We start from the raw sequence: 22,599 nt of genomic DNA, 5'->3' as shown, positions 1-22,599 counted from the left end.
TTAGGTACTGCGTAGGTCCTCGAAATAGCGAACAGTCGAAAGAGGCGATGTGAAGATTTTCCGTCGGTGTTGTAGAGCGCGGAAATGGCGGATTGAATTGCTCAAAGCTGCGTCAATGAATGTGTAGCAGGGAGAGTAACACAATGGAGAAATTAGAGAATATTCAACATTAAAGAATGAGCAACACAAAAGACGATGTCTGGGGAAGACACAGCAACGTGAGAAGCGACTTAGAGAAAACGCGGTGACCCACGCGACTGAAATGGGCCACTTTAAAAAGGTACCGCCAATGTGCTGCATCGTCTGGTTGGCTCTACTGTTCTGCACCAGCCACCATAATTTACCAGAATTGAACTACAGGGTCATCCTCGACACAAATGTGACAGATGTCAAATGCTGCACAGACGGATAGTGCAGTGATCGATACTAGGTACTGTKGAGATTTTTGGTCCATCATTGGCCAGGGGCTTTGTGACATGTCTCCATGCAATCAAACCGCAGGCAAGGCTGCCGCCATGTCCATTAAAGTCTGCAACGATCATGAACAATCGAGTCTTATAGATTCAGTAAATGTCTAAGTATATATCAAATACTCCAAATCTATTCAACCGGAGTAAAATATCGTTTGAACCGGTCAAGCTTCGTCAAACGCAACTCCACGATGACCGAGTGGCAGCTCATCAAAAGACTGGGAAACCGAACGGTCCAAAAATTCAKATATCCCTCTGGCAAGCCGCCAATGTGTGCCTTGAGATGTGCTGGCATGTCGTTGTAATGATTGCGCTTGTTACGTAGCGCCCGGAGGAGGTCCAACATCTTCGAGCCCGTGTACTTGCGCTGCTTGCCGAGGTTGTCTTTGAAATCCCTGGGCAGAAGACGTAGGAAATCCATCTCAGGCCCCATCACACGACAAGCCACAGATTCGAGACACAAAAGAGCATCCGAAGGAGGGTCCCGTGGCTCAAATTCGAAATGATCCGATACGTCGCACAGGAAGCTGAGACGGTCGGACGGGTTCCAGAAAAATGGATGCATCAGAACGGCACTGGCATCGGGTCTGGAAAAGGTCAGTAAATGCGTGCGGAAGACAGGAGAAGGAGAACAAAGCTAACCGTTTGCGAGGGTCAAGAGATAACATCGATCGGATTAGGTCGTCTGCTTCAAAAGCGTAATCGCCTAGGCGCTGGAGTTCGTCCAGGTTGAAGTTGCCCTTGACAATATTCGCCTCCCGCATGAACTTCCCGTTCTTATCGAAGGGGTGGCTACCACGCGTCAACACGTAATAGAAAACGCAGCCCAGGGAGAAGATGTCGATAGCGCGGGTTGCTCGTCTGTTGGTTTGCGGATCCACCACTGCGGGCTCAGACGATTCGGTATGCTGAGACTCCCCGCCTTGGATGGCTGAGCGGTTGTCGTCGTCTACCAGCAATTCCGGAGCTCGCCAACCAGACGTACCTGCAGCATGCGCTGTAGTTGCTCGGAACGAGCTCTGATTATCATCAAGCTTCTTGCATAGACCAAAGTCAGAGATGAGCAGTCGCAGAAACCGCGAGCCTGTGCGTCCTCGAGGCATAGCCACAAGAATATTTTGCGGCTTCAGGTCTCTGTGCACGATCTTGAGTGAATGCAGGTATCGAACACCAGCAATGATCTGACGCAGGATATCTGGCAAATCCAAGCCACCCTGAACCAGCTGGGGATAATCACCCGGACGTTCAATCAAGTCCTGGAGAGACGCAGGGCACAGCTCCAAAGCGATGTAAAGGAAACCGGCCGCTTGCTCGCGGCAGAAATAACGAATCACGTTGTTATGATCGTCACTCTCCTGCAACAGCCCAACTTCATGAGAGGCAATGTCATAGAACTCAACCAACATCCGTTTGACCGCAACATCCCGACCATCGAAGGATCCACGGTACACGACCGTTCCGTGACTGCCATGACCGAGAACAACGTCGCTGAATACCTTGAGTCGACCAATCTGAAGAACACCGTCCATTTCGACAACCTCATTGGACACGGTCCGCACTAACTGGACGTCAGGCTCCAGACGGGACTGAGGCTGCAAGTTGTTCACTTGATCAACAACTCGGTCCGCCCGATCCTTTGATTCACCTTCCGAATCAGGCTTCTTTCCGCGTTTGTGACTCCTATCGCCCCGTCTACCTCGGCGGGCTTTTCTCTTAGGCTTCTCCGGTGACCCGGCCTGGTCTAGTTCCTCAACATCGTCGTCACTGTCAGGGCCGCGGGAGGGTTCTCGAATTTTTACTCGAGGGGTGGAATCAGGGCCAGCGGCACTCCGGTCTCGTTTCGGTTTCGGGGTTGCATCGCGTTCTTGTTGCTCTTCAGGCACCTCGACATCGACCGTGAGGTTCGATATCGGTCTGCTGGGACTGGCATCTCTTTTAAAAGGAGAGTCTCCGACAACAGGAGTGGAGGGAGTCGACAGCGGCGGCTGAGCGTAAGAAGCGATAATGTTCTTGACGTCCAGTTTCTGTTTGGCGAGTTCCTGAATGTTGTGTGAATTGAAGTAGATGAAGACACCAAAGAACAACAGTAGGATGGTCACGAAGATATCAACGGCGTTATCCCAGCCCTTTCGGATAATTTTGCTGTGCCGCAGGGCAGGTGGTAGGGCCAATTCGGAGGGACTGCGCATTAATTCTCTGGGGGTATCATTAGCTAGCTCTAGCGGGGATGACCCTGAGATACTAGGGATATTGCGGACGATCCGGGGACCATTCAGCGAGTGAACTCCAGCCAGCGCATCACGCTGTTGACTAGTTGATAAGCTGGTCAGGGGCTGGCCGTGGCGTAGGTAGTCTTTCTCGTAACACTGAGCCATTTTGGCCCGTCCTGTCACGAGAGGGTAAGTCTCCTCGGACATTGCAAACCAACCGCCCGCCGAAGTGCAATCAACAAACACCCTCGTATCTCTGTCATCCAACGAGCCGTAATCTGGATCAGGTGGCTGCAGGGGCTGCGATAGAAGCACAAGCGGAGTGGCTGCTTCGGGCGATTCGACGTTTATGGGGCGCGCGACATCGAAAACACGAACCACAGGAGACGAAAAACGCTGGGTGTAACGAGGACGGTCCATTCGTGAGTGATCAAATCCCAACACCACTCCATCATGCATGCTATAAATATGGCTCTGATCCATCGTCCGGAAGTACTGGCTCTGAAGATCCATGTCACGGTTGTTGGCCGTCCATTCGGAGTACTTCAACGTGCAGATCGGATCACCGGTCTCTGTATTCTGTATCGCAACCGCATACTCAACACGACCAAGCACCAGGGTGCCGGAAGGCGTATCGCACTCCTCAGCTTCCAGGTCAAACCCGTCAACCTTGCGGCACCCGTGCCCAGAGGTAATAGGACCCCTGGAGCTGAAAACTCGTAGGATATTTCCGGTCCGTGCATCCACGGTATATAGTGTTGTCTCCTTCCGGGCCGTATAGGTAACGGCCGGGTCGATCCCCGAGTAGGGAGTCTGCTCCACCAATTCCTTGACGGTCAACCCCAACTTCTGCAGCCCCGCATCCGGACCGGGGCTATAAATATACAAACTGCCATCTTGACTCGGCTCGACAATCCAAAGAAAATCATCTTCGGGCTGGGTCCGATCGAAGCTCGACCGGTTGGCTCGATGGTAGATGCTCTCGACCATGGGGCTGCTCGGGACCTCCAGGGCCCAGCGAGCTGCGCCGGTCTTGCGATCGCGTGCGTGAATGGAACCGTCGACGGTCGCCAGTAGGACAAAGTCCTCAACCTCCCAATCCTGCAGAGACCGCGCGTGAAGCTGCGGTGCCAGGCCAGCAGACGAACTGCTGGCCTGGGCAGGACGGGCTCGAACGGCGCGGCCGGGGCCCGCCAGAGCCATGGTTGCTAGGGCGCTCGCATCGTTGGATTTCACATTTATAGAGGGAAGGGGGTTATGGTCGAAAGCCCGTTGTGTCGGAGGGAGAGGAACGGACAAGGTCGAGGGGAGGTCATCATGTTCCTGCAGCTGCTGCGGAGCAACAAGAATTGGGAGCAGGAGAAGGGCGACGCTGGCGGGGAGGGTCGTACGGGCGCCAGGCAGCCGCCACCGCATGGTGAAAAGCTACAACGTCGGCAAAACGATGAGGCTTTGCAGGTAATCAATCACTGTAAGATGAAGATGAGGATTTCATCAGGCACTTTTCGAGGGGAAAGGGAGAAGATCACGACAGGATGACGAGAAGCCAGGCCGGTGAAAGAAGTGTGGAAATGTGTGGTTCGGACGGACAGTGCGGAGGGGGGCGCCGTGGTACTAAAACGGGACGCTTCAGGCGTCCAGGAACCAATAGTGATGTGTTACTAGTGGGTGGAGGGGAACAAAGGACGATCTGGCCTCGATGGAGGAGACTGGAGATCGACTATAAAGGTTTATTCTCCTCGTAGCTGAGCACCCAAATCTGTTGGCATGGAAAGAAAGAGAAGCAATATATGAATGGCGTACGATGTAGGAATGAACGGAGAGACCAAAAAGCGCGAGTGTGCGAAGTGAAAAGGCCCCGTAGCGAGAATTCAAGGAGAAGGAATGAATCGACTAAGGGGGGAGTTAGGGGCGCTAAAGTACTGAAATAACGCGAGGCAGGCCAATATAATAGGCCATTTCACACCAAGAATTCGCAATAATTATATAAAGTCCGTGTCTACCTTAGTCTAATCCATATTATTTCTTGTGACACCGATGGAAGACGACGGAAAGGGCTGAGTCGTGTGCAAGGGCGAGTCTCGACTGGCGCCTGGCCAATGGAGAATTGTCTCACTGCCTCCGCGCTTTACATAGCCCGCTGTCAATTTTCAAACAAGTAATGATCACCCCCAGACATGCTCAAAGCAACATCTATCATGGCTTGCTCACGCCTGCGTCAAGTAGATAGATTTTATGTCCAATAGCTGCGTACTCTGTAAGGTAGTTGGAAAGATAAGGTACATCTCATGAGCAGCCTAGGACCTAGGAGACGTGAGACTGGGGAGAAGCCAGGTTACAATACATCCCATCCATTCCTTTCAAGGTGTGAGTGGGGCCAGTACTCTAATAAGCAATGCTGATTGATCAAAAGATGAAACATAGCCCCTCTCTGGTAATGATACTGTACTGAAGTCCTTGGAGAAGGATATTAGCCTAGATGAGGAGGAAAGCAGCCTGGATCATTCACATCGACTTGTCTTCAACCGCGACTCAGGAGGTGGAAGGGGTGTTCATTATTGCCGGAATAGCCTGAATAGCTGGCAAACCTCTTTTCCTGCTAGATAGAGATCTCCATCGTCATTAGATTCATTGGCATCACATCACACAATTGGTCCGGTTGTGAGTCCATGGAGATGAAGGGAAGATATATTTGAGACCCGCGGGTGTACACTGGACAACGCCAACTTTGTATGTATGTGTCACCCATAAGACACTGAGACGGTGTTACTTATTGCAAAAAGCCATAATCAAAGAAGAATTGAAATTGTCAAAATCTTTCGCTGCTCCGGACGCCTCAACTCCTATCACAGAGAAGCCTAGATCGGAGGTCATACAAGTCCACTAGAATACAAATAGTAACAAGCAACCGTAGCACAAAAGAGAGCGGGATAAAAGGATGATGCGGGTCCATGTACTCTCCTGCTCAGATGCCGAACATCCGCAGCTATATACAAATCATGATCGCGTAGCATGGAAGCGGATCGCTGGACGTTTTTATCTCCCGTAGACCATCCAGGTCACTGCTGCGATCCAACCACTGAGGAAGATCACAGTCACAATTCCCGCACCAGCACGATCCCCGACTGTGACTTGTGGCGGTGGAGGGGCCGCTTGCTCTGTTCCCCCTGTGCCCGCGCTCGCGTTACCCTTACTCGTACCTCCAGTGTCGGCGGTCAACGGCCCCTGAGCCTGCAACTTGTGCGCAATCATCGTGGACGAAAAGACGCTCAACGCGCTCATCTGCGCCTCTAATGAACTCGTTCCATCAAAGGTGTCCTGATGCCAACGCCGCCCGCAGAGAGTCTGATTTGTACCGCCAGAACACTGTTTGGCTGCGGCAAGTGCCGACTGCTGGATCTTTGGGATGATCTCGGACGATGTGTAGGGGACAATGGTGGTCATGAATGTCAACCAAGAGGACAGGAAGCCCTTGAAACAGTCCTGGTTGCGATCACACTTCATGTTCGGCTCGCAGGCAATTTCAGACATGACCATGCCATTATCGAAGGGGAAGAACCGCGAGAACGTGGTGCCGAGTAAGCCATCAAGACCCTTCTTCCACTTGTCGGCTCCATTCGTCTATGTCTTGTCAGTTCGCTCTCCTTCTTCCTTTAACATACTCTCGAATTAGAGGGTGCGGAACGTACGTAATTATACATATAAGCGGCACCACTGACATAGGTGCCATAGTTATACGTCCATTGAATGTCCCCATGGTCCGTACACTCCGTATCAGTCGAAGTGGTATCGGCGATGGTCCAGTCCGACTCCTTGAGCAACGGGGTCGTCGCAGACCAATCCCATATTCTCTCGGCCCACTGCGAGTATGTCTCGTTGTTGGTATACCGCGCGAGTCGTGCGGCAAGCTGAAAGAGACCGCCATTCGAAATGGCGTTTTTGGTCCGGTAGCCGTCCTGGTAGGTAGAGATTTGCCAGCGCAGGCCACCGTGACAGGTGGACGTGTCCCAGCGCGGCACCTGAGTGTTGAACACACCCTGCGCAAGCGACACCCACGACGGCTGGCCATCTTGCTCAGGGTAGTTGAGCTCCGCCGCAGTCATAGCGGCCAATCCCCAGAAGACTTGGTCGTCGTTGCCGAGGTAGTTACTGTAGTTCGAAGGGAAGTAATCGTTGTTGCCTTTCTGCCAGAGCATACCCTGAGTGGTGACTTCATTGTACGATGTGTCGCCGGTCCAGTACCAGTACTGCATTAAAGTCATGAACATGGCGCCGCCTTCCCACCACGTATCAGGCAATTTTCCAGGAATCTGGCCGGTCTGGTTGCCAGTGTAGTTACTCATCATGTTGTAGGCCGTTGTCGCAGCCGCATTCTTGATCGATTCTGCGGTCCCCCCACTGATTAGCAACTGCGACACAGATCATAGCAAGCCTGGACTCAGATGAGGCGATATACATACGAACATCATTAATGTCAAGCTGGAGCGCGGTGACCGCCCCTTGACCGGCAAGGATGACAGCCACCAAGCTTGTCCACATCCGCCGCGATAGATTCATTGTCGGAGATCACAAGGGATTAAAATCCAGCAAAGCGACTGGAAAGATCGGGGCATCGAATCAAGATCAGTAAGAGCGCATGAGGCGCCGGCAAGCGAGCGCAAAAATTCGCGAGACGGGCAGGTCAGATGAAGAATGCCAGGAGTGTCTGGGGAAGGTAGGTACTAGGTAGACTACTAAGTACTAAAGAGTAGCGATGCGACGTCACTGCGGAGCCGAAAAAATTTAGAAAAATTAAAAAAAGGTACAAAGATCGGCGACCGAGGAAAGACGAGACGATTCAAGGCACAAGGGATGGAGGGACGGACAAACGAGGGAGGACGACAAATCCGCACAGTAGTTGACAAAAGCAGAGGTTGGAAGAAAGGATGGGGTGGAAAAATAGAACTGCGCGCAGGTGGTCAAAGGATGGATGGATTGAAGGGATTATTGATTATTAGTTAAATTATTACGATTGTCAATGTCAGTACGAAGACGGGACTGATTGTAAATCAGATGCTTCATTCGCTGAATGCAGGGAATCCACCGAGACATCACCCTCGGGTAGCAGCTAAGATAGTAAGCTTACAGAGTACGGAGTACGGATACATATAGGTTGCATCTACTCTACTAAAATAATGCACAGCCAGGATGGATAGATTAATGAGACCCTATTCAGTAAGAAGTAAGGACGGCCCTGAAATTACGATGAGAGTGGCACGACATCCACCTGATTATTAGACAATTACCTAGATAGACAGAAAACCAAGAGAGAAAATGGAAACAAGCCTCTGGGACTCAGGGTCTTGGTCCTCTTGGTCCTTTTGAAGAGAAAATCCCCACTCGAAGCAAAAATCAACCCGCATTCGGACTGTCCGGGTCAGGGACTGTCACAGTGCCACAAATCTGCGCTGCAAAAAGAACGCGCAATGTGCCCCAGAACCCTGTTCCTCCAGGCTCTCACTGGCCCCAACCTCGGAAGGGCAGTGGAACCTGAGATCGCCTTGGCTAACTGCTACTGTAACAAAATAGGCAAGTGATCCTTATGCTTCAAATACCTCTCTCAGGAGCCCTGAGAAGTGAGGAATATTTGTATATCCTAAATCAAGTAAAAAGGTTGAATAGAAACTCTATTATGATCTATTACTCACAATGGCTATCAACTGCGGAGTAGGAGCGTCTTGTGTCCCCCAAGACTCTCAGATCCCCCCGCTAAAAATAGCAGCAGCTAACCACCAAGACCTTGGCCGCATTGCTTAAATCGCCCAGCCATTTGACATGTGTTACATGGGTCTCTACAAGCATAGGCACGATATAAGTACACGTTTGGATCGGATCACCAACTTTAAAAGCGAATGAAGCCATCAAAATCCCTCATATTGACTTGAAAGCTACAAAGGGATGACGGATGACAAGATCAGTGCTTCTGCTGTCCTACTGGAATGATCAGAAATCAATGTGTCACAGCAAGTGGGCCGTTGCGTATGTACCTTATTAGATCTGCGGACTCACTGTCTCCGAATAAATAAAGCAGCGGGGAAGCAGCGGGCTGATCCCAAGAATGTTCAGCGGCTAAGACATATGTTTATCTTGGAAGACGAATGATCATAGTAATATGCATTTTCTCTGGGCTAACGAAAGGTCTACATGAGGAGTATACTGACTCAAATTTGCTGATCAGGCCCGGAGAGATATTTAATTTATTATCATCATTCGCGCTGTATCGTAAATCCTGTACTGAAGACAAACTATTTTCTCCCATCCTTCACATACGCTCGCGTCTGCGAGGAGCAGCCCGGATAATGTTGTCGACACGCAGGAGAAGCTGTAGAGTGTTGTTAGCTAAGAGTTCTGAAAATCAAGTAAACGACCATGCTTACCTCCGCGGCTTCTGATGCCGAGGAAACAACCGCCTTCTTCAGCTTGTAGCTCTCCACAACACCCAACTCCCGCATATCAGCAATACCACCGCCAGGGGTAAGCAAATCCAGACCGGAACTGGTCATGCCGTTGTTGATGGCCTGGCGGAGTCTTGTAACCAGATCGCTCGAGTCCAAACCGGCATTGTCGGCCAGGATAGTAGGCAATTGCCGAAGAGCGTAGGAGAATGCGTCCACAGCCAGCTGCTTCTTGCCGGTAGTGTTCTGGGCCGCCTGTTCGACGGCCTTGGACATCACCATCTCGGCACAGCCACCGCCCAGTGTGACCCGGGGATCCTTGACAGTCTGAGAGAGAACAGCCAGAGCATCGTGGAGAGACCGCTCTGCCTCATCGAGAAGCTGCTCGGTGGCACCGCGCAGCACGATGGTGCATGCCTGACCGGCAGCCACGCCCGAGAACTTGATGAGGGTATCCTCGCCAATGATAACTTCCTCAATAACATCGCACTGGCCAAGCTTGACCTGTTCGGGGTGATCGAAGGTCGAAGCAATCTCACCACCAGTGACCAGGGCAAGACGCTCAATGCCGTCGAAGTCGGCATGCTCGATGGACATGATACCTGCCTCGGTGAACAGCTGCTCGGGCCAGTTGTAGATGAGTTGACGGTTGACGAAGCAGTTGATGCCGTGAGACTTGATCCGCTCAACCTTGGCTCTCATCTTTTCGCGCTCTGCCTTCTCCAGCTCGGCCAGTTTGCCCGTTGACTCGACCTTGACCCGTGCACCGAAGATCTTGACCTTGTCAGTGTCCATGGCGGTGTTGGCAACAAGAATCTTGGCATTCTCCAAGCGCTTGGGCTGGTTCACACCGATCTTCTTGTCAAGGATGAAGCCTTCGTCCAGGTACGAGTCGCTGAGCTTGCCGCCGGCCTTTTTGATGATCTGGATGTGGCTGAGGTCGGTCGAGCCCTTCAACCGGAGAACTGCATCGCAGGCGAGAGCAGCAAAGTGTTCGCGGTCCTGAGCCAGCACCTTGGAGCTGAGGGTTGTCCGAGCGATAGCGTGAAGATCTTTCCGGAAAGCCTCCATATCCTTGCTTCGGTCGACGGCAGCCTTCTCAAGGGCCTCCAGAGCAGCCTTGCTGGCTATCCGGTAGCCTTCGATGATGGTCTGAGGATGGATCTTGCGGTTCACGAGCTTCTCTGCCTCACGCAGCAACTCCGCTGCCAACACCGTCACGGATGTCGTTCCGTCACCGACTTCATCGTCCTGGACCTTGGAGATGTTCACCAGCACCTTGGCCGCGGCGTTATCGAGGGCAATAGATTTGAGGATAGTAGCACCGTCATTTGTTACGAGGATGTCGCCGGTCGACCTATTTTACCCCGAAAGTCAGTTCTGGCAAGCTCAATTACAACGAACCCCGCATTCTCAGGAGACCACCCCCACGTACGCTGACTGAAGGATCTTGTCCATTCCCTTAGGACCTAATGTGCTTTTCACCAAGTCACCAACAGCGATGGCACCGACAAAGGCGGACAGACGGGCATTCTCGCCCTTTTCTTCGACGACGTCGTCGGCAAAGATCTGCGTGGGATTGGCGAAGGACGCCTGCAGGTGGTCAGCATTTTGTAAATTAAAGTGTTAGTATAAAAGACGACAAACCATGATGAATAATAGATAATTAGAAGGTAGCTACCGGCGGGAGGAAAGCAGGCAGCTCAGGGGGAATACTGGTTCGAAATCACCGTTGAGGATTCAATAATAATGCGGGACGTCCAGAAAAGTTCGCGATGTGGCCCGAGCTCAAGTTGTAGCTACAGACCGCCCGCCTAAGAAGTCCCTCTTAACAGTCCCACTCGATTCAATTCAAGCGTGCTCCTTGCTGTTCCCTCTCAAAAGAAATCTTTTCTATTTATCTTTCACAATGGCGGATACTGACGAGCAAGCGAAGCTTGCAGTCAATAAGCGTCCTCATGCTGCCATTGAAGATGAAGAGGATGGTGCGTTGGACCCTTCCCGAACGGCGTCTGATTCCGACTGAAAACAGGAAAACTGATCTAGGCTTTTAGGAAATGGCTCATCCTCGGACGATGACTTTGGTCCAGCGCTACCCTCCGCCGATGCGCCGAAGAAAAAGCGACGCAAGCTGCCCTTCGAGAAGGTCTACGTGAATGCGCTGCCGGTGTCTGCGCGGTACTCGAAATCGCTTATGCACAAGGAGCAGCTGTCCTTCGTTACGATGACTCCCTACACAGACTTTCTTATCACGTCGTCAATGGACGGTATTGTGAAGTTTTGGAAGAAAATGGCCATCGGGGTCGAGTTCGTCAAGGAATTCCGGGCGCATCCTGCGGAGATCAAGAGTGTCAGCGTCAGCGCCGACGGAAGGAGTTTTGCGACGGCTGGTGCGGACAAGACGATCAAGATCTTTGACGTTATCACTTTCGGTAGGCTTGATTGGGGCTGTGAATTATAATTTGCCCACTAATCGCGTGTCCAGATTTACTGGCCATGCTCTCCTTAGACTTCACACCACGCTGTGTCTGCTGGGTTCACCCTCGCGGCGCATCCCTCCCGTTGCTGGCCGTGACGGACGAGAACAGTCCGATGATACATGTCTTTGATGGCCGTGGAGAGAATTCCACTCCTTTAAACACCGTCAAATCGATCCACCGTAGCCCAGTGGCAGCCATCGCCTTCAACAACGCTTACAACTGTGTCATTTCAGCCGATCAGTCCGGAATGGTCGAGTACTGGCGCGCGAGTGATGGCTCGTATGAGAAGCCGGATAACGTATTCGAGCTCAAATCCTCCACGAACCTGTTCGAGTTCAAGAAATCCAAATCCGTACCCGCATCCATCACAATATCACCACCGGGCGAGCAATTTGCAACCGTCTCGTTTCCCGACCGGCAGGTCCGAGTCTTCGACTTTGCGACGGGGAAGCTCTACCGGAAATACGACGAATCTCTCACCACCATCACAGAAATGCAGCAAGCCGGCACAGCCCTCTACCCACTCGATGAGGTGGAATTCGGCCGCCGCCTCGCCGTTGAACGCGAACTCGAGAATCCCATCACCCAACCCAAAATCAACGTGATCTTCGACGAATCAGGCCACTTTGTACTCTACGGCTCCCTCTACGGCGCCAAGTGCATCAACACCTACACCAACCGTGTCGTACGCGTCTACGCAAAGGACGAGCCCTTCCGCCCCCTCAACCTGGCCATGTATCAAGGCCAACCACAAAAGAAAGGCATCATGACAGTCTCCATGGCCGCGAGCGCCAACCCTCTCCTCCAGGAATCCGAAGAACGAGACCCCATCCTCGTCTCAACGGGCTTCGCAAAGATCCGCTTCTACCTCTTCACCAACGAAACTGACATCTCCAAATCCAGCCGGGACGTGCAGAACGAACGGCCCACGCAGGCCGACGCGCGCGAGACAACCGCCAAAAAGGCCGTTGAGACGGGCACCTCGGCCATCCTCCACACCACAATGGGGGACATCCACCTGCGGCTCTTCCCGCAGGCGGCGCCCAAGGCAGTCGAGAATTTCGTCACCCATGCGCGCAATGGGTACTATAATAATACTATCTTCCACCGGGTGATCCGCAAATTCATGATCCAGGGCGGTGATCCCCTCGGTGACGGGACGGGCGGCGAATCGATCTGGGGTGGGGAGTTCGAGGATGAGTTCTCGAGTCTGAAGCATGATAAACCGTATACACTGTCCATGGCCAACGCGGGGCCCAACACCAACGGCAGTCAATTCTTCATCACGACGGAGAAGACGCCTTGGCTGGATGGTAAACATACTATTTTTGGACGGGCGGTGCAAGGGCTGGACGTCATACACAAGATCGAAAACACCAAAACATACAAGGAGAAGCCGGAGCAGGACATCAAGATCGTGAGCATTACTGTGACTTGAGCCAGTGCGGTCAAGGATTTCTTTTCTGAACGCCTCATAACGACTGCCGTTTACTCTGAAGCATCTATTTGCATGTAAATTACCCTGTGCGTATCTAGCAAGAGCCAAGAATTATTTTTCTTTCAGGTTTTGAACGGCAAGATTAGCTTAGAGAGCCATTGTGAAAAGACCGCTCGGCCTCGGAGCAGGCTACGGGGCGCCTCTGTATCCTGTTACATCTGACAGGACAGAGCCAAGGAAAGACCTAGCTAGACATTGCAAGCCAAAGAGATCCCAAAGCTCAGAGAACGCCACCTGAGGGGAATCAAAGGTACTATATCCCGCAAAAGATAGAACAGAGAAAGGGAGCCAAGAAGGCCGGACAACGTAGGTACTGACAAACATCGTACTACACTATTAAAAATGCGCACTGATTCAACAGCGAGGAGAAACATTTTCAAGAAGATTCAAAAGATGGACACGTAAACGCCGAATATATGCAAGCTTGAGGTGTTGGTCATATCACCGAGTACCAAAACACCGAACAAAATCCAAGGAGGAACGGGGTCGCAACCGCGATGAGCTGGCTGCTGAACCTTCGCGTCATTCGACTAGGGAATTTGTCAAAATCACCAAAAAAAAAAAGGACAAACAACCGGCCACGAATCATCGAGTAACCTCCCGAATCTCGAGGTCGTCGTCCGCCGACTGGGGTGTCTTTGCCAAACGCGACGAAGGCTGGCCAGACCGCGCTTTGGAGGGTACGACCTCTGTTCGCGAACTACTGGCGATTGAAGCGGACTTTGGGTAACTTGACCGAGGCGGAGGTGCAAGACCGCCCAGGTTCGACGAGAATTGACCAGGATGACCGGGACCGGGACTGTGGTCACGCGCGCGGCCGGCGAAAAATCCGCTCTCTGTTCCACTGCCGCTGCCGCCGACGCCATGATAGAGATTGGGATATTTGGCATCGTGGCGTTTCTTGAGCCACGTGGCTACCGCGGCAATGATACTGAATACGATGATGAGGACAATAACCATGATGACCCATTTGTAGTGCCCGTCCCACCTGCAAGAATGTTGTCAGTAGCGGGATATGGAAGAATTCGGGGCGCCATGCCGCGGTATGCTTACCAGGTCTTGGGTTTGGACTGCTCGGCCTGTACGTTTGAGCCTGAGGCAGATGTGGTCGCCGCAGCAGCTGATGCGGTTGTTGTCGTGGCCCCTTCAGAATTGCCTCCAGAATTGCAATAGTTGATGTACCATGTCTGCAACAACTTTTTATCGGTTTCGCTGGTGCAGGACGAGTCGCAGGGGCCATCAGGAGAAGTTTTGAGTTGAGATATCAGAGACGACTGGCAGAAGCAAGAGACATGGACTGCGTGTGTGTCTTCTGGACTAGCCAGGCAGCTGCCCGCTGCCTGCTGGAGCACTGAGCATGACAGACCGCATGCTGGGAACGAAGCGGAAGCGGCGGAAGGTAAGATGGTGTCGGTAGTCGCGAGAACAGTGGTCGTGAGGAGGAAGGCGATTATCAACAGATGGAATAGTCGACAGGTTGGCTTGAGAACAGCATTGTTGGCAGTCCAGGCCAACAGCCCATATGCCATGACGACGCAGGTTGAGACTCCGGTGGAGACCGTCGGGTGGGAAGCTCACAGGAATAGACGGCCCACCATCATACGAAAAGGCGAAGAATGAGGATGAAAGGGGACGGAGGAACAGGATACTTTAATGTAAAAAGAGGAAGAGGATCAAAGGAATGACAAGCAATGGTCGATAGATGAGATCGAAAGAATGCTTCGATTAGATGAGATAACGGATGATCAACGAGGGAGACGGATTGGGCAAGGAAAGAAAACGAGAGAGCAGAGGAGCAGAAAAGACAGGACAAGGAAGAAACAAATTCGGAACAGGGCTCAGGACTCAGCGGCAGAGTATTTCGCCTGACTTGTTAATAATAATTATTTAGTGAAATCCAGGCACAGACACTTGATTATGGAGACAGCCTGGAGTAAATTAAACAGCCCGCGTGGATAAATGGTGGACTCAATAATAGTCAAATAGGCAGGAGGAAAAAGCTGCTCCGCAAGCGGCCGGAGCGACGATGGAAGACTAGACGCACTTGATTTACCTTAGTTCTTGTCTAGCGGATGATTCAATGCAATTGATTCGATTGCATGCTCAAATCCTGGTTGGCAGCAGCCAATGTATCCTTGGATCTAAATTGCGTCTCCAAAGGATCCAATTTCCCCAGGGTCAGGCACCCAGGCAGTATTGACTATTGAGGCACTCAAGACGTTATCCACTTTTCTGTCACCTTAAGGTTACACCTGCAACTTGACGCTGTACAGTAGCATGGAAGATTCAAAATGACCATGTCCGGTTGCGGCACAATGCCATCTCAATGTCTACATGAGCTGTCTGTCGATTAGATAAAGAAGCATCGAAACTTGGCTTATAGTGATACAATGTGAGTTGGAGGTTTGTGCCTCCCTCTGCGTGTACAGTGCTTACAGTGCTTCTGTGCTCCATTCTGCGTAGGCTAAAAAAAGCAATGCAACGTTTTGTACTACTACTAGTATTCCCACTATTGTCCTTGCTGTTATTCTTGGCGTGATCTATTCGACCAGATTCAAACTCCAACCATGGAGCTAGATAGAGATTGAGCTTCCGAGCTATCACGGAGTAAAGTCACTGTGACCTCATATCCAGATAGAAACTCAAAACTCACTTCTCATGGTCACTGACAGAACCTGGCATTGCTAGAGCGGGAAGGGATCCGCGGAATGGATCGACCGCTCAAGTGGTCCAGAACGTGAGAGCTTCGATTTGTACGCTGGACACAGGTCGACTTTGCCAGGGGGAGGAATGTCGGCCTGAGCATCGCTTGAAGAAGCTCGATCGAATCCTCGACTTCTTAAAGGTTAATTCTTATTTTAACATCGAATAGTATCGTTTCTTTCGTGGCGATCTTGATGTGATGCGACGATTGCGACCGACGTCGCTCCGGTTGAGATGGTTGTTCACCAAAAAGCTGACAGACCATGCTAGGAATGTTTGTTGCGAGTTTCGCTATGCTTTTCCCGTCCTCTGATTGCTTGAGATATTTTTACTGGACTATATTTGAGAGCTTGGGATATTGTCATGTTCTACCCTCTTTATTGATATGGGCACTGGCAGGACGAGGGAGACGCGGTCGGCGAAAATCCTAACACCTTTTTTTCAGTCTATTTCCGGCCATCCTCTCGTATGCCTGCAACATGATGATGATCAACGTCGGAGTTGACGGATTTTGCGACAGCTTAGCCCCGTCAACGCGGACCGATTTGAGTCATCAGTCGCAACATCTGGTCTCGGGTACAGAGTATATATATCCTCAATAAGCCGTGAGTTCAATAAGATAGACAATTGAGAGATCGATCGTAATAGTAACAGTCAGAAATACCAGTACGATGGCAGCACCTCAAGCCTGGCTCATCACCGGCGCCTCATCCGGCTTCGGGGCCATCCTCGCAGAAGCCGTGCTAAAAGCCGGTCATCGAGTCGTCGCGACGGCTCGAAACCCTGTCAAGGCAGCGCAGACTTATCCCCAGATTGAGTCGTTAGGTGGGAGCTGGTTGCAGCTCGACGTGACCCGACCAGACACAAAGGAAACAGTCGAGGAGGCCATCCGGAAGCAAGGACGGATTGACGTTGTCGTCAACAACGCAGGCTATGCTTTGCTCGGCAGTGTGGAGGATATGAGGTATGCCTTGTTATGACTCGTCTGCACTTGGAGTGTATCAGCCTCATCTGACGATCGCAGTGAGGAGGAGATCCACCAACAGATCAACACCAACGTCTACGGACCTATGCGAGTCATCAAAGCCGCTCTTCCGTTCATGCGGGCCCAAAGGTCCGGTACAATTGTGAACATAAGCAGTATCGCAGGTTTACAGGCTCAGCCGTCATGCTCACTCTACGCAGCCAGCAAGTTTGCTCTAGAGGGTATGTTCAGAAGAAAGTCCGAAAAGACTGCTCGACTGACAAACACCAGGTTTCTCAGAGTCCCTTTCGAAAGAAGTCGCCCCGTTCAATATCCGAGTTCTCATCGTGGAGCCTGGCGCCTTTCGGACGAACTTCTTATCGGCCTATGCCACCCCGGCCGCTGGACTGAACCCGGCGTACGAAGGCACGACCATCGATCAAGTACTACAAGTCTTCCAGAGCAACAACGGGAAACAGGCAGGTGATCCGGTCAAGGCAGTTGAGCGAATCATCGATGTGGTGCAAGGGACCGGTATAGGTGCTGGCAAGACCGGTTGTCTCCGCTTGCCGTTGGGACGGGACTGCATCGCACGGGCCAAGGTCAAGCTGGAGGAAGTGAGGAAGAATCTGGATGAGATGGAGGCGATTGCCTGCAGCACCGATTTGTGAATGCCAATAATATAGATTGAAGACAAAAAAGTTCTTTCGGCCGGCCACAGTGACAAATGCGAATTGTGTCCCTTTGTGCTACCCGATATGTTTCGAGGATGAAAGAATTCATCAAATCCACTATGACCACTGAAAGTCAGGAGTTAAACAATATGTCTAAAGTTCCTAGGCAACTCGTTTCCACCTAACGAGTGACGCATTGGTCTATCGTGAATGAAAAGCATCATTGCAGCCACCAAGCCGGACAATATGTCCGCCAATAAGGCCATTGTTCAGTAGTAGCGAGCTGCTACCGGTACCGTGGGCGCCATTATGTCCTCAGAGCGTGATTATGACTTCATTTAGACGTTGCCTGCGATATACAAGCGGTACGACTGCCTGTCGAGAGAAGAAACTATATACGTATCCTTCGACAGCAGACTCCAGAATCTAATTCATCATTGTAAAGCCGCGCCAATGTCCAAAACGATCGAATTCAATGTCTTCAAAGGCTCCGAGAGCGGGGACGTCAACCCCGACACGATCAGACGCACCATCCAGCCCTCGGAAGTCTTCATTGAGATCTCGCACGCGGGCCTCTGCGGAACGGACCGGCTATTCAAGAACAAGGGCATTGCCCTTGGCCACGAGGGCGCAGGCACCGTCCGTGACGTTGGAAGCGCAGTAACCGACTTCAAGGTCGGCGACAAGGTTGGCTTCGGCTGGGTGCGCAAGGTGTGTGGACATTGCGACTTCTGCGTTAGCGGTATGTACGTTTTTCTTGATTTAACCCCTTCCGATTGATGGTAATAATATAATGCCAGGTCACGATCAGTATTGCCAGCAGCGCGAGCAGTATGGCAAGGAGAACACCGAGATCGGTGCATTCGCTACCCACGCCGTCTGGCACGAGAGCATGCTGATCAAGCTTCCAGATGACCTGGAGCCTGAGTATGCTGCTCCGCTGATGTGCGGCGGAGCGACTGTCTGGTGTGCTTTGACGTGCTACGATATCAAGCCTGGAGACCGAGTCGGGGTCCAGGGGATCGGCGGACTAGGCCATATGGCTATTCAGTTTGCGTCAAAGCTAGGATGTGACGTGGTTGTGTTCTCGAGCTCCGCCGCAAAGGAGGACGAGGCGAAGGGCCTGGGAGCGAACGAGTTCCATACACTTGAGAACGGTGCTGTGCGAGATGCTGTGCGGCCGGTAAAGCATCTTCTCTGGTGTGGAAATGAGCCGCCTGATTTTTCCAAGTTGGTGCCTCTATCCTTGACTTCGAGAGATTGTAGCTTACCTCTATTCCAGAATCTTTCCGATTATGTCTCCCGACAGTACAATCTATCTGCTGACAGTGAGCACGCAACAACCCCCGCTACCAGTCATGCCGCTTATCTCGAACGGCATTCGGATTCAGGGCTCAGCGGTAGCATCGCGTGTGGCTGTCCGCAAGATGCTGCGATTCGTGTCACTGCACAGAATCCGGCCCATTATCATGACATGGCCGATGACAAAGGATGGAATCCAAGCTGCATTCCAGATCCTGGAGCAGGGCAAAATGCGGTACCGGGGAGTTATTGTCGGCCAGAGACATTTGATGGGGAAGCCTGCTGTAGAGAAAATGGGATGATCGTGTAAAATTAAAGATTGGCCTTTGACGATGAATCTATGCGTTGTGGTAGAAAACTAGAGTGTGTAGTCTAGATTGCAGAGAGTTGGTTTGCCGCGGCCCGCCCCGTCTACTCCTAGCCCGCCAGAAATCATCACCGCACCGCTTCATCTCAAAATACCCAGTTGTCAACATCCACACAACTAATGGAACACCCAACATGACTGATTCAACACTATCCTGTCCCCTAACTAACCCCGCAAACACCATGCCTCCCACCCGCGCTTCAAATCTTCCCCCCAGTCTACTGAACGGCATCTTCACCTCCCTCAGCCAACCCTCCCGCCGCTGGTCCCTCCTTCGCACCCTCCAAAGCGACAATCCCCTCGACATCAACGGCGAACTCCGCGGCACAGCGTCCTTCCACCCTCTGCGACATGGCTCCGCCGCCTCCGACCGCCGCGATGTAGTCTACCGCGAGGAAGGCGAGTTACCGAACACATTCGGGCCGGGACTACGCTGGACGAAGAAGTACATCTGGCGGCAGGCGGAGAATGGGGGGATAAGCGTTTGGTTTGTGAAGGTGAAGCCGACTGCCAAACAGCCGGAGGTCCAGGAAGAGGAGGACGAGGCGGATTACCTGTTTCACAACTTTGATTTTGAAGGGCAGGGGCAGGGGCAGGACGATGCGGAGACGGTGGACACGAAGGAGCCGACATTTGTCACGCCGCCGGTGCCGCCGCTCGTTCCCGGATCGGAAGAGGATACGGCTGTGATCATGGCGAGGGGGAACCATCTGTGCATCAATGATATGTATCGGACTGCGTATGCGTTCCGGGTACGGCCTGAGTCTGGGGAAGTTGTGAGCTGGTCGAGTCGCCATGTTGTCAAGGGGCCGAAGAAGAATCAGGATATTGTGAACTTGTATCGCATGGAGGGGTAAGGGCACCAATGGCGAGAATTACACCAGACGATTCGGATACGAAACGATTTCTGCTACGTGCAGACCCAAACCTGTGTTCCTTCTACATCAAGCCGGAGCCAGTTACCACTAGCTCCCATGACGATTTGCACGATACAGTTTCCCGGAGATGCCCCGGGAGATGCAAGGTGGATAGTTGGCACATACGACGTTTTACCTCAACTACCAGGTAACATTTGTACAGCCTCAACCATGGAAGTTGTGTATCTCATTGGTATTTATCGATCATCAGCAATCATATCGCGTTCACAGCGTGTAAATGAAATCCGGCCTCTTATCTCCAAGGAGTTCGATTTGGCTGCGGTCCAATCCCTGAACCCAATGATCCCGATCTCCGCGCAGACGCTTGCGGTTTTCGAGTCTGAGGAGCAGATACTGCACCACGGAACCACCGAACAAGAACAAGACTAGATACGCCAGCACGGTACCATGGCCAGGATAGAAGTTGGGCGCGTCCTTGCCTCGGTAGATGTTGGAAGACACGATTCCGTTGAGGTTACCCCACCCGATGACTATACCGAGCGTTACACCCCGTTTGTACACACCTAGATCATGCTGTCAAGATATTGCAGAATGTTCATGGACCCGGGAACACTCACCTTCAGTGTTGTTGCTAGCCCAGGAGATGGTATTCGAAATGGCAGGATAGATGCCCATGGCACCGAGGAATGTCCCTGCATACCGCGCTCCGGCTGATTTGCAGCCGAGGAGCATTGCGAAGCCAACAATGCCGACGAGAGAGACGAGGATGTTGCAAATACCACGTTGGCGCGTGCGGTCAGCGATGAAACCTACAGCGACGGTAACAATGGCCGCTGCCGCGTATGGTGGAACACTGAGTAGCTGGGCCTTGATGGCAGTGTATCCTTGTCCTTGTTAGTCAATTCACTCGACGAAAATGTATTATAACATACCCTAGACTCTGTTAGCATATAAAACCACGAATTGTCCTACGCAAACTCACCAGCTGGTTGATGATGGTCGGCACGAAAAGCGAGAATGCATACAGAGACCCATCCGCTCCCATGTAAATAATAGCGCMGGTATAGGTCTTCCAGTCTTTCAAACTAGACCAGAAATAGGTCATCTTGAACTGCTCATGCTCCGCACTGGCCTGTTGGTCCTCCGCAAGGCGGCGCAGGACACGCTTGCGGTCCGCCTCGGACAGGAACGTGGCCTCATCGGGAAAGTCATGGACCATCCAGAATGACAGGAAGCCGATGATGATGGTTGCCAGACCCTCCAGGATGAAAATCCACGACCAGCCTGCCTTACCGCCAATTCCATCCATGTGAGCAATGGCAGCAGCGAGAAGGCCTCCGAAAGAACCAGCGAGCGCAGCGGCAGAGAAAAAGATGGCCATGCGTACACCGAATTCTGCTCGCTTGTACCAGCAGGAGAGGAAATAGCCGACCCCCGGAAAGAGACCGGCTTCGGCGAGTCCGAGAAACCATCGGACCTGCTGCTTGTTAGCATCATCATGTCGGATGACAATAAATGTGGGAACCGAATGACTGAGGGGTTATAGGAAGGCACACACCGCCATCAATCCAGACCAATTCTGCACGACACCCATCAACGTCATACATATGCCCTAGATCTGAATTAGCTCGAACTTGCAGCAAAAGCGACGTGGCACCTACCCATGCGAGCATGATAGCAGGTATAAACACGCTCGGTCGCCATTTCTTGAGCAGGACATTGGTGATCGGCTCGAAGATCGAGTACGAGATGAAGAAGATGGTCAAGCTATCGTTATATTGGTCATTGGTCATTTTGAGATCCTTCTGCAGGCCAGCTAGCTTTGCATTGCCGATATTTGTACTTTAGAGAGTCAGTATGGCTCGTCGCATTCACGTAGGATGGACATACCGGTCCAAAAATGAAATCAGATACAACAAGCTGAGCCATGGGATCAACCTGATATCGAGCTTGCGAACGAGCGCGCGATCCTAGGTCGGTCAGCCAAAGGTACTCTTTCAAACATTTAAGCCATCGTACTATCTTAGCTCGTTCCTCCGGACTGAGCCCTTCATCGGGATCTTCGAAGAGTTCGAGCTTTGATTTCGGCGCGAATTCATGCGAGCCAGAACCCTTCTCCGCGTCGGATGGTCGGGGTACCTGGTCGACTGATGCTTTTTCATCCGTCGGTTGTGACATGATGATAGCTTGCCGGTTAGTCACGGCAGTACGAGTATGTATTTATAAGGAGTAAAGTAGGGGGAATAAGGACGGGAGACAAGCACTAATGACAGGGAAGGAAGACAGGACAAGATATGAGGGGAAGGCAAGGCGACGAAAAAAAAAAACTTGAGTCGCCCACTACCGCTGATCTTCAGTAGCTCTAATATACCGCGTGAAATAAGCAAGATCCCTCCGCGCTACATACGACATTGACAAGGATCATCATCCACTGAGGGGTTCTGGCCGAGGTGCGGTGGATGGCTAGATACCATCGCTTCCACAAATTCCCCAACAAGTCCCGTCCAATGACCGGCGTGGACGATCAATCAGGAATTCCACTTCTTGACTCCAAAACTTAGTCTACTAGACTAATTGATAAGCAAGAAACATACTTCTCATACCAGAGGAATGCCAAGT

At 51.8% G+C, this 22,599-nt stretch overlaps 9 protein-coding genes across 9 annotated transcripts; 4 read left to right on the top strand and 5 right to left on the bottom strand.

Annotated features, from left to right (window-relative positions):
* Positions 1-600: 600 nt before the first annotated feature.
* Positions 601-4,096, bottom strand: ireA (bifunctional endoribonuclease/protein kinase IRE1; the record flags this gene model as incomplete). The annotated part of the gene is made up of 2 exons (XM_043299598.1): positions 601-1,057; positions 1,113-4,096. 2 exons carry the CDS (start codon positions 4,094-4,096, stop codon positions 601-603), a joined length of 3,441 nt encoding a protein of 1,146 aa, XP_043155533.1.
* A 1,620-nt stretch (positions 4,097-5,716) lies between these two features.
* On the bottom strand, positions 5,717-7,237 carry Asppvi_003636 (glycoside hydrolase family 76 protein; the record flags this gene model as incomplete). Its single annotated transcript, XM_043299597.1, has 3 exons — positions 5,717-6,301; positions 6,370-7,064; positions 7,141-7,237. The coding sequence occupies 3 exons, from the start codon at positions 7,235-7,237 to the stop codon at positions 5,717-5,719; spliced, it is 1,377 nt and encodes a 458-aa protein (XP_043155532.1).
* Positions 7,238-8,981: 1,744 nt separating this feature from the next.
* Asppvi_003635 (chaperonin-containing T-complex subunit CCT2) lies at positions 8,982-10,764 on the bottom strand (the record flags this gene model as incomplete). Its single annotated transcript, XM_043299596.1, has 4 exons — positions 8,982-9,041; positions 9,097-10,471; positions 10,550-10,707; positions 10,762-10,764. The coding sequence occupies 4 exons, from the start codon at positions 10,762-10,764 to the stop codon at positions 8,982-8,984; spliced, it is 1,596 nt and encodes a 531-aa protein (XP_043155531.1).
* A 259-nt stretch (positions 10,765-11,023) lies between these two features.
* On the top strand, positions 11,024-13,032 carry Asppvi_003634 (WD40 repeat domain-containing peptidylprolyl isomerase; the record flags this gene model as incomplete). Its single annotated transcript, XM_043299595.1, has 3 exons — positions 11,024-11,099; positions 11,169-11,546; positions 11,600-13,032. The coding sequence occupies 3 exons, from the start codon at positions 11,024-11,026 to the stop codon at positions 13,030-13,032; spliced, it is 1,887 nt and encodes a 628-aa protein (XP_043155530.1).
* A 645-nt stretch (positions 13,033-13,677) lies between these two features.
* Positions 13,678-14,621, bottom strand: Asppvi_003633 (uncharacterized protein; the record flags this gene model as incomplete). Its single annotated transcript, XM_043299594.1, has 2 exons — positions 13,678-14,080; positions 14,146-14,621. 2 exons carry the CDS (start codon positions 14,619-14,621, stop codon positions 13,678-13,680), a joined length of 879 nt encoding a protein of 292 aa, XP_043155529.1.
* Positions 14,622-16,466: 1,845 nt separating this feature from the next.
* Asppvi_003632 (putative short chain oxidoreductase/dehydrogenase) lies at positions 16,467-17,430 on the top strand (the record flags this gene model as incomplete). The annotated part of the gene is made up of 3 exons (XM_043299593.1): positions 16,467-16,759; positions 16,820-17,001; positions 17,051-17,430. 3 exons carry the CDS (start codon positions 16,467-16,469, stop codon positions 17,428-17,430), a joined length of 855 nt encoding a protein of 284 aa, XP_043155528.1.
* Positions 17,431-17,886: 456 nt separating this feature from the next.
* Asppvi_003631 (NAD(P)-dependent alcohol dehydrogenase) lies at positions 17,887-19,037 on the top strand (the record flags this gene model as incomplete). The annotated part of the gene is made up of 3 exons (XM_043299592.1): positions 17,887-18,175; positions 18,234-18,695; positions 18,763-19,037. 3 exons carry the CDS (start codon positions 17,887-17,889, stop codon positions 19,035-19,037), a joined length of 1,026 nt encoding a protein of 341 aa, XP_043155527.1.
* A 247-nt stretch (positions 19,038-19,284) lies between these two features.
* Positions 19,285-19,959, top strand: Asppvi_003630 (uncharacterized protein; the record flags this gene model as incomplete). The annotated part of the gene is made up of 1 exon (XM_043299591.1): positions 19,285-19,959. The coding sequence occupies one exon, from the start codon at positions 19,285-19,287 to the stop codon at positions 19,957-19,959; it is 675 nt and encodes a 224-aa protein (XP_043155526.1).
* A 285-nt stretch (positions 19,960-20,244) lies between these two features.
* Positions 20,245-22,158, bottom strand: Asppvi_003629 (uncharacterized protein; the record flags this gene model as incomplete). Its single annotated transcript, XM_043299590.1, has 7 exons — positions 20,245-20,543; positions 20,598-20,847; positions 20,963-21,457; positions 21,539-21,592; positions 21,642-21,822; positions 21,871-21,950; positions 22,000-22,158. The coding sequence occupies 7 exons, from the start codon at positions 22,156-22,158 to the stop codon at positions 20,245-20,247; spliced, it is 1,518 nt and encodes a 505-aa protein (XP_043155525.1).
* Positions 22,159-22,599: the final 441 nt, after the last annotated feature.

This window comes from Aspergillus pseudoviridinutans (assembly GCF_018340605.1).
Source record: "Aspergillus pseudoviridinutans IFM 55266 DNA, scaffold_2, whole genome shotgun sequence".
NCBI lineage: Eukaryota > Fungi > Ascomycota > Eurotiomycetes > Eurotiales > Aspergillaceae > Aspergillus > Aspergillus pseudoviridinutans.
The sequence above is the reverse complement of the archived record's forward strand: the minus strand, read 5'-3'. Positions and strand labels throughout refer to the sequence as shown.